Source organism: Apostichopus japonicus, chromosome 2 (genome assembly GCF_037975245.1).
Source record: "Apostichopus japonicus isolate 1M-3 chromosome 2, ASM3797524v1, whole genome shotgun sequence".
Lineage (NCBI taxonomy): Eukaryota > Metazoa > Echinodermata > Holothuroidea > Aspidochirotida > Stichopodidae > Apostichopus > Apostichopus japonicus.
Window position 1 is genome coordinate 8,483,895 of NC_092562.1, and position 12,560 is coordinate 8,496,454.

General features: G+C 36.4%; 1 protein-coding gene across 7 annotated transcripts in view; it reads left to right on the top strand.

The window, feature by feature from the left end:
* Positions 1-9,550, top strand: part of LOC139976950 (U6 snRNA-associated Sm-like protein LSm4) — a 29,753-nt gene extending 20,203 nt beyond the window's left edge. The window contains exons 5-7 of one of the 7 annotated variants that reach the window (XM_071985875.1): positions 6,801-7,813; positions 7,864-8,063; positions 8,267-9,550. In XM_071985875.1, the coding sequence (XP_071841976.1) occupies positions 6,801-6,901 (101 nt within the window). In that variant the 3' untranslated portion in view covers positions 6,902-7,813; positions 7,864-8,063; positions 8,267-9,550. Of the gene's footprint in view, positions 1-6,800; positions 7,814-7,863 lie in introns of all 7 variants that reach the window. The other 6 variants (XM_071985888.1, XM_071985904.1, XM_071985857.1 and 3 more) reach the window with 6 other exon arrangements.
* The last annotated feature ends 3,010 nt before the right edge of the window (positions 9,551-12,560 follow it).

Genomic DNA, 12,560 nt, shown 5'->3' on the forward strand with positions numbered 1-12,560 from the left:
CTACAAGGAATGAGGTGGGGTGGTACAAAAACTGAAATATCTCAGGAAATTGTATTATTGGAGGAAGGATTGTGGTTCCATTGTTAAAATTAGTCTGACTACAGTAGGTTATATGTTGGTGGACTTACAGTAAGTTTTCAATTAATTATCAAGCTCACATCGAAAAAGGTTAACTTGGTTAAATGCTGCACATGTTTCGTTACGATGTCATTTTATGATATTCGGGTATGAGATGCCTAAGAGTGAAGTTTCCTCTTCAATTTTCAATACAGATTGTACCCAAAGTGTTTGAAATATCACCATTCTCCTACATATAGGTTACATTGCATCAGTCAATTTCTGATATCAATACAAGAGCATTCCCTCCTTCTCCAGATAGGGGGTATATTTTCTCCAGATAGGGGGTGGTATTTTCCCAACGTTTGGCATATATATGCTAATTGTAAGCACAGCCAGGGTTGCAGGGTGTAGGGGTTTGTGGGATATGGGGGAAGGACATGTACTGTACTGTATATGTACAAATACATAACTTCTTCCAAAATGTTTTGATTCCTGGAATGCTATGGTAAGAGCAGTAAGACATGAAGTTTGTTGTCATATGATAGTTTGGTTCCATTATGTCTGGTTTGCCTCATAGACAATATTTTAGTAGTCCTAAAATATCTCCTTCAATTTCAAAGGTCTGAATCGCAAACACTGTTGGCTTGCTAACTGTCTGCAGATATGTCACAGTCACTGTTTTGCTCACATATGTTATGATTCCATCTTTTTATCTAGTTCTTATAACTTCATTGAATACAGTTTGGCAGTCCCTTATGAATGGATTTTATCTTCTGAATGGTTAGATCTTTTTTTTTTAGTAGTTTATGTGACAATTTGATGGAATCAAGTTAAAGGAAGCCTTTTACTATAAAGCAGGGTGTTGTTACAACTCCATCTATCATTGATTTAATGGACATTTATCTTACATTGTAATGAGCAGCAAGGACCAGCCTCCATCTAGTATATTTTTTTGATTGGGGTTATTGCCTTTGGCAATTTTAAAGGAATAACCAAGGCAACTGGTATTATTCAGTAACCTCAAAATTCTCTGATACTAGATTTCTAAGTGAACCACTTCCCATTTGATTGAATACACTCACTTTGAAAATTGGCTACTAAGCCCTCACCACAGTACTCAGTGAGTTACATGATTGAGTTGTTCCTCCCTGATATATAAATATATAATATCAATATGGAATTTCAAGCGTATTACGTAATCAATGGCGGCTAGCTGTGTTTGTGGTGAGGCCTTAGGAGCCAATTTTCTAGTGAACGTAATCTGTCAAACGGGATGCGGTTCACATAAAAATCCAGTATTAGAAAGTTTTGAGGTTACTGAATAATATTAATTTGTCTTTGATCCCTGCCTTCGTTATTCCTTTAAGGATGATGCAGCAGAAGATACTTCTAAGTTTTAAGACACAGAACTGATTGTTAGCAACCATCTTTGACCATGGCTATTACCTCAATTCTTGGATCATGGTGTTAACGCCATTCTTGGTTAATGGTGTAACCACCATTCTTAGATTATGACGTTACCACCATTTTTGGATAATGGTGTTACCACCATTCTTGGATCATGATGTTACAGTTTCACCATTCTTGGATTATGGGTGTAACCTCCATTCAAGGTGCTCTGAAGTCAAGGCTTTGTGCATTTCTTTGGAAGAATATCAATGGTTTATTCCTCTTGTGTGAATTGCTGTTTGCAATATTTGCAAAATGCAAGAAATAGGACCCAGGTACACAAGCTCCAGACCAAATGTTGTTCGTATTGTTTATTGCCTATTGCACACATGCGCAGTCACTATACAGTATGTTTAGTTTAATACTAAGTGGTACTTTGCCAGTACTAAGTGGCAGAAAATTCTTGAACGAGTGAGAGCATTTTAAACAAAATAATTGGATATCAAGTGTGGTATGTCAGTTGACCTCATAAGGATGAACATTTGTGTAACTTTATTGATAATTTGGTAGACACTTCAACCATTGTAGTATGTGTACAGTATTAAGTAATCTCAATATACACACCTCAGTCTTACAAGCACAACTAATATTACAACGCAACAAGTTAAGCAATCACAGACAAAACAGTATAGACAGGTAGGAATGCAAACAGAAACAAACAGAGCAGACTTTGGCAGGACAGAAATTAGGTATATCAGGGAACTGATTGATTACTCACTAAGGGAAAGAGGTGCACTGGTAAGGTAAAGAGGCCTCCTTTGATCTCCTGTCAAAACCAAATGAAACCCATTCCATACTTCCACTTACATAGTAAATCATTCAGAGAAAAGGGGGCCTGTTCTATTAATGACAGTTGCTGCACATCACTATAAAAGAAGATGTATTGGGATCATATGCACTTTTAATGATGAAGCATGTATCGATGAATCAGCAGTAATCATTAGTAGAATTTCTCTGTGGTATTAGTCCCTGCATGTGTCCTCGTTGGTTGCTTCGATATAATTGTAAATGTTAGTATTTTTTCAATATTTGCAATAAGGTAATATCAAACAGGAATGTCTACATGGATTGGTTTAACACATTATCATATATGATGGTCTAGTTTACATAGTAAAAGGAAGTAAAGATGTTTTTAAAAAACAAATTTACAACACTCTCATATATGCTGGTCCATTTTAAGTAGTATAAGAAGATTGAAGTAAAAGCTTAATATCACTCACATCCAACATGAAGGCTTGCAATGCAGACTGTTGGCATATTTCTAATTTATTAACAAGCCATTTTTATTGGTTCCTTGCTGGAACAAAGGAACATATGCAGTCAAGTTGTCGTGAGTGTGTGTGTTCGTCTGTTATGGAACGCGAAACGGCAAACTTATTTCGTTCTCTAAACTAAGTTTGTTGTTGTCTAAACTAAAGTTGTTGCTGCTGTTCTACCATGCTGTTGCTCAAACTCATGTTGATGTCTAAACTTCCCCGTTGTCTAAACTTAAGTTGTTGCCATCGGCGCTGTTCAACAATTGCTCAACCACGTGATGTGAAAAAATAGCTCTTTCAAACTAAATTCAACTTGCGCTGCATATGCTTGATATACACACGTCGTTTATTAGGATATGTAGGTACTGTAGTCTAGACTGTTTAGAATTCTTTCCATTGTTGAGTCTAGTAGTAGCAGTAGTTCGAGTACCAATATGGCTCTAGGTGTAACCAGTGAGTTGTTATGGAGCTCCCTGGTGTAACAGTAGCAGCCTACGTATCATGCATTCTCCTGCACTGGTGATGCTTGTTGAATTTCGTGCGAAATGCCTATTTTTTGCACAAAATACAGTTGCTGGTTCATAGCTGGTACATATTGGCAATTTTGGCCCAAAAAATTTTTTGGCGCCATTTTTTGGGCCGGGTTGACTCAATATTATTTCCACCTCAAATGCATTATGCGACACATTATTTGGGCCCGAATTTGTGGGGCTCAATATTTTAGGTACCACTTGGGTGCAAAATATTATTGGGCCCAATTTTGGGGGAGGGGCCAAATTTTAAAATTGCAATTACTCCAAAACCTTAAATCAGATTATATCCAAACTTGGAATATAGTTGTTGGTTCATTGGTGGTACATGTGGGTATAATAATTATGATATTGGATGATGACATACAAAAAATTAATATTCCACGAAGTATGGAACCATAGTGCATGTTGCTTGCTTGTAAGATCAGTACTGTCTATGCACTGATGTCAATGAGTACAGCCTGAAACAACACTACATCCACCACCAGTATAGTTTCATTCTTATCTTATTCTCTGCACAGCTTGGAAAGGCAGTAAAGTAATTAACTATAAAGTGTAGTCCCATTTTCATAAATTACGTTTCCTACAGGAGTATAAAGTACTGATGTTATTCAGTTTAAATATATCCTAGATTGTATATATTTGATAGTAATGTATTTGCGCTATATAAGGGACCATAATAATAATAATTTGCTTGTATGCACCAGACCTCAGTTGGTCTCAAGGTTAGAAAAGGTTTGGCACTAACCCACATACCAACAGTTTTTGGGGGTCACTGACATATAGAACCTTCTGGGACATCTGGAAGCACTAGGCTGTCTTCTCATGCTTCAATGTGTTACCTCCTTCTTCATGGGCGAGAAATATAAATCTGGTTTAAGTTTTCATGGGGTTATATGTGAGTCTTTGAATGACATTTACTCTGCTGTTTTTCAGTTTCTTCTCATAACAACACAGAGAGAAACAAAATGGACCAGGAAAAGTTGCATAGTTAAACTTGTCAATGAATTCCAAAAGAATGTCCTACATGTGATGAATAAGGTGGGAGTGATTCTCATTGTGATGTTGTCCTCCAACAAATTACAGAACAGCAAGAGTAAGCCTGAGGTTAGATGATCCCTCTATGTGGAGATGGTAGGGAGGGGAAGGTGGGGGGGGTACTTTCACCCTGCTATGTGTATCCACCTTGAATGAGAACAACCAACAAAAAGCTAGTGATGATTCAGGGCTAGATATTGATTCAAAAAGGAAACTAATGCATGCAACAAAATATAATTAACATTTGAAACAGTGAAGCAATTTAAGTTGCTCCCACGTTTTGTAATTCATTATGATACGATATCTATATAGATTATATTTTCTTGCCCATTTTGTTCGGCTGGAAGATTCCTGTGGTGGTCTGAAAGCCCTTAATACTGAATATTATCACTCTTGGCATTGTTAAAAGGGAATTGTAGCAGCAGTGCTATATTTTAGTATCTTTCAGAGAAAATTTAAAATTTCATTTTAAATAGGTTCTAAGTTTTTACTGTTCAAAATCTGGCCAAATGACCTCTATTGTGTTCTTATTGTGAAACTTCTCCATCTCACTCCACATTTACCTTTATCATAGTTGCAATATGGAAAATATTTCTTGGTTTCTTAAAAAAAAATGTAACAAATGAAACAAACCAAGTGTAGCCTTTATAGTAACCGATTTAAGTAATAGTTATGTGATGTTATACTTCATCTGTGCAAAATGTGTTAGTGAAAAGTTCTTCGGATCAATTGTACAATGTTATAAATTTAATTCTTCTTTCTCATAAGTTCAGTTTGTGTAACTAGGATCAGTTTCTTTACCTAGAAGTAATATTGTTAGCAGCTGTTGAGTGTTCATCTGTAGGCGCATAGAAGAGAGTGATGTTTCTACATGCTCTTTAATTGGTTGTGAGAGATGCACTTCAGGGGAGTTGTCAGACTGAAGCAAAAAACATTGATTAGTCATGACATTACTGTCCCTGAAGCTGTTTGAAACTGAAATTCTTCGTCATCTTGAACTTAATCTAGACAACGACTGTCCTGTCCCACCTTCTCCGTTCTCATTAACCCTCTAGGTGTGAGCCAATTACCACTGGTTTCTTAATTGCTAGGTAAACATCTGAGATTTACCATTTAACTACATCAGGAGTATACTGTATGATGCTAGTTTGGGGGTCCTGCTGCTCATTAGCTCAATTTTGACCACAGATATACTGGGTATCATTCTACCAAAGTTGTTGTATGAAATGGAGAATTTCACCCAAAGTTTATCCAGTTTTGGCAACCCAGTAGTAATGACACATTAATTTCATACTGTCAAGTCATTTTTAATATGGTGCAAGAACTTTTTCATTTGTCAGAGAGGTCAAAGGTCACTAGAGGTCATAATCTGCAAACTTAACATATTCACACACTTTTGTGTAATGGACTGATCAGAAAGATATATGCATGGTTTTTCTTGCAGACAAAGGGTAAATTGAAAGTGTCAGGGGTCAAATTTTGAAATTTGTTTTAACAATAGCATCTATAGGCTATAGAAGAATGTATTCTACGTTTAAATTGTCACTAACGTGTCATAAAATCAGTGATCAAATAGTGAAGGGTAGCATGAGAAAAATTCACATTTCGCTAAGCATGTCATGGACTTGGTCTCCACTTAAGTTCAATCACTAACTGATGAAGCTTTGACAGATATTTTTAGAGTTGTAAAATGTGACAATGTAGTGCATACTGATACTATGGTACATAGTAATGATGTCTTCACAACAGGGTAGATGGGCCTAACTCCTGAAATTTGAAACTTCAGTAATACTAGAGTCTAACCAACACACTGTTGAACTACTGTGTTTGTTTGTTCACATACGTTTTCATCTATCTACTAAAATGATTACAGCAGTAGCTGTAACTGAATCATTTTAAAGGTATGACTTCTATGATTGACAGAAGAAAAAAAAACCACATCAAGAATGGCCTCTCCATAGTAGAGGTATTTTAATTAACCCCATCCAGAATGACCTCTCCATAGTAGAGGTAGTTGAAATAACCCCATCCAGAATGGCCTCTCTGTAGTAGAGGTATTTGTAGTAACCCCATCCAGAATGGCCTCTCTGTAGTAGAGGTATTTGTAGTAACCCCATCCAGAATGGCCTCTCCATAGTAGAGGTAGTTGAAGTAACCCCATCCAGAATGGCCTCTCCATAGTAGAGGTAGTTGAAGTAACCCCATCCAGAATGGCCTCTCCATAGTAGAGGTAGTTGAAGTATCCCCATCCAGAATAGCCTCTCCATAGTAGAGGTAGTTGAAATAACCCCATCCAGAATGGCCTCTCCATAGTAGAGGTAGTTGAAGTAACCCCATCCAGAATGGCCTCTCCGTAGAAGAGGTATTTGTAGTAACCCCATCCAGAATGGCCTCTCCATAGTAGTTTCATATCAGTTTCATATCATCCTCCATTGTTATGGTTTTTTGTTCTTTGTTGATGTTTCAGGTGCCTTTGGAAGAGGAGGTAGAGGAGGCAAAGGAGATAACAGAAGGCCCAACAGAGGAGGAGGAGGAGGGGGAGGTGGAGGAGGACCAATGAGGTCATAAAACTGATGACTTAAGTGACACCACTTTGGAAAACAATTGCATTTATTAGGTGGAATGCTATGTCTGTCAGAAGACTTCTACTGTGCAAAACAGCAATCTCATGAACAATGCTTAAAAGTTAGTTAACCAATTTCAAATACACACATGTTGAATAATATAGCAAAGAAGAGAAGAGCACAACTTCACAGAAGCATTTTTATGAGCCGCCTTCTTGAATTGTACAAACACTTGTACAGAAGAAGCACATGCAATGACCTATGTAAGATATCTAAGGAATGTTAATTGAAAGTGGCAAATAACTGTAATCATAATCAGTTTACTCAACCGAAATATTTACTGACTGGAACCGTCAGAGAAAGTCACAAACCACAGCCTGTGGCCATTATGAATTCCTCGTTTGATGGAATGATGTAGGACATCATCAGTTTTCAGTCATCTCAATTAGTTGTGCATTGCCAGTGAACCAAATTCCATTTAAGGTTTCCTTGTTTATTCAGTTATGTGATGTGTTAAGTACCTATTAAGAGTTTAAGTGAACCTCAAGATAGAATCAGAAAGGTTTTGTTTCATCAACTATTAGCACCCTGAGAATGTTGAAGAATGTTTATTATAATTCTGGTTTTGTACCTTGAGAGGTAGGTGTGAAGTGATCAGTTAGGTGATAGGCATCTTTATACTGAACTGTGTTTAACAATGATGATCAGTTAGGTGATAGGCATCTTTATATTCAACTTTGTTTAACAATGGTGATCAGTTAGGTGATAGGCATCTATATATATTCAACTTTGTTTAACAAAGGTGATCAGTTAGGTGATAGGCATCTTTATATTCAACTTTGTTTAACAATGGTGATCAGTTAGGTGATAGGCATCTATATATATTCAACTTTGTTTAACAAAGGTGATCAGTTAGGTGATAGGAATCTTTATATTCAACTTTGTTTAACAATAGTGATAAGTTAGGTGATAGGCATCTTTATATTCAACTTTGTTTAACAATGGTGATCAGTTAGGTGATAGGCATCTTTATATTCAACTTAGTTTAACAATGGTGATCAGTTAGGTGATAGGCATCTTTATATTCAACTTAGTTTAACAATGGTGATCAGTTAGGTGATAGGCATCTTTATATTCAACTTTGTTTAACAATGGTGATCAGTTAGGTGATAGGAATCTTTATATTCAACTTAGTTTAACAATGGTGATCAGTTAGATGATAAGCATCTTTACATTCAACTTTGTTTAACAATGGTGATCAGTTAGGTGATAGGCATCTTTATATTCAACTTTGTTTAACAGTGGTAATCACCTAACTGGTGATAGGCATCTTTACATTCAACTTTGTTTAACAATGGTGATCAGTTAGATGATAAGCATCTTTATATTCAACTTTGTTTAACAATGGTGATCAGTTAGGTGAAAGGCATCTTTATATTCAACTTTGTTTAACTATTGGGTTACTTTGTCACTTGCACTGGGAGCAGATTAATATGCAACCCTGTAAAGTATCAGTAACAAGAAAGCTCATTATTTTGTACTTGTAATAAACTACTACACATCAAGACCATGCCTTGATTCATTTGTTCATCAGTCGATAAAGATGCTGGGAAATCAGCAATGTGCAGTCTGGAAAAATTAATTTCTGTTCTCGTCATGGTGCCTTTATTGTTATACATGGATGATTAAATCAATCAGCCATTGATGATTACTACTGCAAGAACCTATGTATTGATTATTAAGGCTAATAAATTGATCTTGAGTGGGACTTTGTTTACTGTGGTTGCCTTCTTAGACAATCTTGAAATTGTTATTAGACATTCAGGTTCCATTTGTATTGATCAAATATTATTTTTGGGACCATCAAACTGAAGCAGATATGGTCATCTTTCAGGATGGCATTTTGTTAGCATTGTGTAACTAGGTATCATTGAGAGTTGCCTACATAATACTGTCATTTGTGGTGGTTACCATTGAAATCCTGCTCTGCAGTAGATGTCTCTATCTAAGTATTGTGGAGATAATTAATTTTCATGGATTATTGGTTTCTGACCATAGCTTAATATACCCTGCAGAATACCATCACATAATGGATGTGACCTGTGTGTTAGATATGTTATGTAGCTTAGGCTGGAGGGCAAATGATGGGCAAGTGTTAACTCATTTAGATAATACAGTTAGTTGACTTTTGACACAAGTTCTTTGTCAAATATAATAACCAACTGTGCTTTCTATGTTATGCTAGAGCACACTTAATACATTATACTTAGCCTGTGACTGTATCAGTGGTTGCCAAATATTGTGGAACTTTTAATACTCAATGACAACCCTATTGTACAAGAAGAAATATGAGTAAAAGACAAGTATGCACACTGAGGAGAAAACAGAATCAAATTAAATGATCTTGTTTGTATTTGTTTGAAGTCAGACACACCTTTCAGCAGGAGCCTTTATGCAGTAACAAAGCTGGGTGTCAAATCCTATGCAGAAGTTTGTTGCTCTCATCTAGTTACTGACCAGTTAGAAGAAGCCTTCAATTAACTTCAGAAACACAAGCTGCAAATCCCTTATTTATTATCTTAAAGATCATAATGTATTTGTATCACTTTCAATATAGAAAACAAGTTGGATCAATGAAAGCAACTTTGCACCACTTCTTGTCAGTTTCGTTTTCATTTCAATTTTGTTGATCATGTTGCAATGCATTTTGATTCTTTGTGTGTGTACAGGTGTTTGTATATGACATCTTGCCTTGTAAGCACACTAATACTCAACAACTACAGCTGGGTTACACTCCATTGGTGTAAAGTGTGTCAAATAGATTTCAACATAGAAAAGGTCCTAAACACAGAATTGCATTAATCAGAGTTTCCAGAGTTAATACTTGGCGCAATTTTACCCGCAGTGATCCATTGATGGTCCCTACTCAGTATCTATATCAGGGGTGGGGTAGGATATTTTTAATTGGTGCTTGCAGCTTAATGTGAAGAAGATTAAAGCCAATGAAATATTTCGGATAGAATTGAATCGTTTGTATTCGGTATGATTTTGATCAGATTAATTTTAATAATTTGGAATGTTTCTTCACACTTACCCTTTCCTTAGTACTCAAAAACCTAGAAGAAGCTCAAATGTATTTTGTCTCCTAGGATGAGTGCAACATTAACATATGTCTAAATTACCCAGACCATGTCCTCTTTATGAGTTATATAAGCCTCAGGGGGGATTTAGAAAATGTAAAAAATGTCTAGACCTTTATTCCGTGTGTTGAAGAGAAAATGCATCTATACGATGGCATGCATGTGTGTATGTAGTACGTGACACCTCTGCTTGTAAACAGGATAAGTCATCTTGTGCAACTTGTATGATCTTCATAACTGGTACATAGATGCTTTTTCCTCAGATGGCCATAATGATTAAGCTTATAAAGCAAAATGTTGTAGTCAATGGTGTCAAACACTTTCGAAAGATCATGAAAAATTCCAATTAAAATCTTATTATGATATAGGGCATTGGACAACTGCAGTAAGTGCCCAGCACCGTTGAGTGTTTAGGCCTGAATCCATGTTGACCATTATCAGGCATGAGCTTTTCCGCGACTTCGCGGATATCCGTGTTTTCTTTCCTACCTCCGAGATTAACACCTCTCAATTCCCGTGAATTTCTAACAACAGTGTTCCTGTATCATTTGATCCATCGTTCGCATGTTTTTTATTATGCATTGCATATCCAACCTGCAGGGGACAAAACCTATTATCCTAACACACTGTAGCATATGCAAACTGGAGCCTATACCGCAATTATTTTCTCTGGACTTTCATAACGTTTCCAACAATATTGCAACTATATTTTCTTCAGTTTCCCATGATTTGCAAATATTTTAGTATCATTAGAGTAGGGACAACTGAGGAGAAGTGTAGTGCTGTAATTGCTGAATATTATTCCAGATTAAAAGTGACCATTGTGTACATTTTATGTACAGTGACTTTTTAATTATGGGTCGCAATGATTGAGTAGGGTGAAACGACAGGCTAGGCATGTGGCTTCAGTGTGCACATTTTGAATGTGAAAAAACTTTGCTTTGAAGGTTTTAATAAATTCAAGATTCTTTATAAAATAGGCACCAAATTGTTGTCTCTAAACCTCTAATTTCTCAGAGCTTCCGGGGAGTTCGACCCCTGGACCCCAACCGTGGCGTTGCCCATTGATCCCTATCCTAGGCCCATGGACCCCACCTGTAGTGTCGTGCTGACTGACGCCTTCGGCGTTAGTATAGTATTACCCACCAAGTTCAGTGATTTTCTTTATCCCAGGCTCAGCCCTGCATTATGTAATACTTTGTGTTTGTAAATGAAGTTAAAAAATAAGGTTATACACGGTTCTTTCAAAAATTGATAAAAGGAGACTGGTGTACAGTTGTCATATTGTGTTGGGTCACCTTTCTTGTAAATAGGAAAAACTTGAGCAATTTTGACCTGATCTGGAACAACCCCACTTGCCAGAGAGCAATTAACAATAGGGGTTCGGAAATTTATGCAATAACTTTTCTTATTATGCCAGGTTTCATGATTTATTGGGAGACAAACAAGATAAAGCCACTGTAACTTGTGAGTTCTTCCTCATTCGTTGGTGTCATAAAAGAAATAGCAGTTGTCCTACTCTGAATAGCAGCAGCCAAGGAAGGTCCAACGTCGACAAAGATACTATTGAAAGCAGTTGCAATTTCCTCAGGATCAGTTACTACATTGTCGTCGTGATTGAATGCAGTAAGTTTTCTTATTTCTTTTCTTATTCAAGTTATTATTAATTACAGACCATGTTTTCTTAATGTCTGCAATCATTAAACTTTTCAGTAAAATATCTTTTCCTGGAGATACGAATGATGTGGTTTTACTTGTTACAATAATTGCGATAGATCGTTACATTGACGAATGGATCCTTGGATATTTTTTATAAAGTTCGTGTTTGCGCTTTGCTGACTGAATAATGCCCCAACTTATTAAACATTAGCTAATTTTACACATTGATGATGTAAAGGGAGTGACTGTCTAATTTTCTGTTATTTTATTTCTTTGTTTTAAAACATTGGTTTCAATGAAACTGAACACAGGTTTGTAGCCAAGTCGATTTTTTGAAACTGATTTACTGTCTTCTTTGGAAAGAGGAAAGGAACATCACGTTATACAAATGATGTATGTGGGCTTGTAATTATAGGGATAACTTAATAACGGCCAAAACAAAAAAATTTGATGAGCGCAACACTCCACGTTATAGTTTGCACATATAGGCTATATAGTAAACGTAAATGAAAAGAGCTTTTCAAAACCTTTCTACAGATTTTGAATGTGATTATCACAAGCAGCAAATGTACTGAATATGGCACAAATTGGCTAGATCTCTAGCTGTACTACTTTAAAGGGGTTGGTAGCAGAATTGATATGTTAGCTCAATTTGGTACAGAACATAATATGTTGTAGCTTCACAGTGCTCCTATGTTAGATGTCCACATATGATATCTTGTCATGCTGGACATTGGAAAATATTTGGTTGTGGTTGCAAGGTTGGTTGTGGTTGCAAGGTTGGTTGTGGTTGCAAGGTTGGTTGTGGTTGCTGATCACAAGTGAATGTTGCAAATACGTCTGTAACTTTCAAGAGAGCTGCTC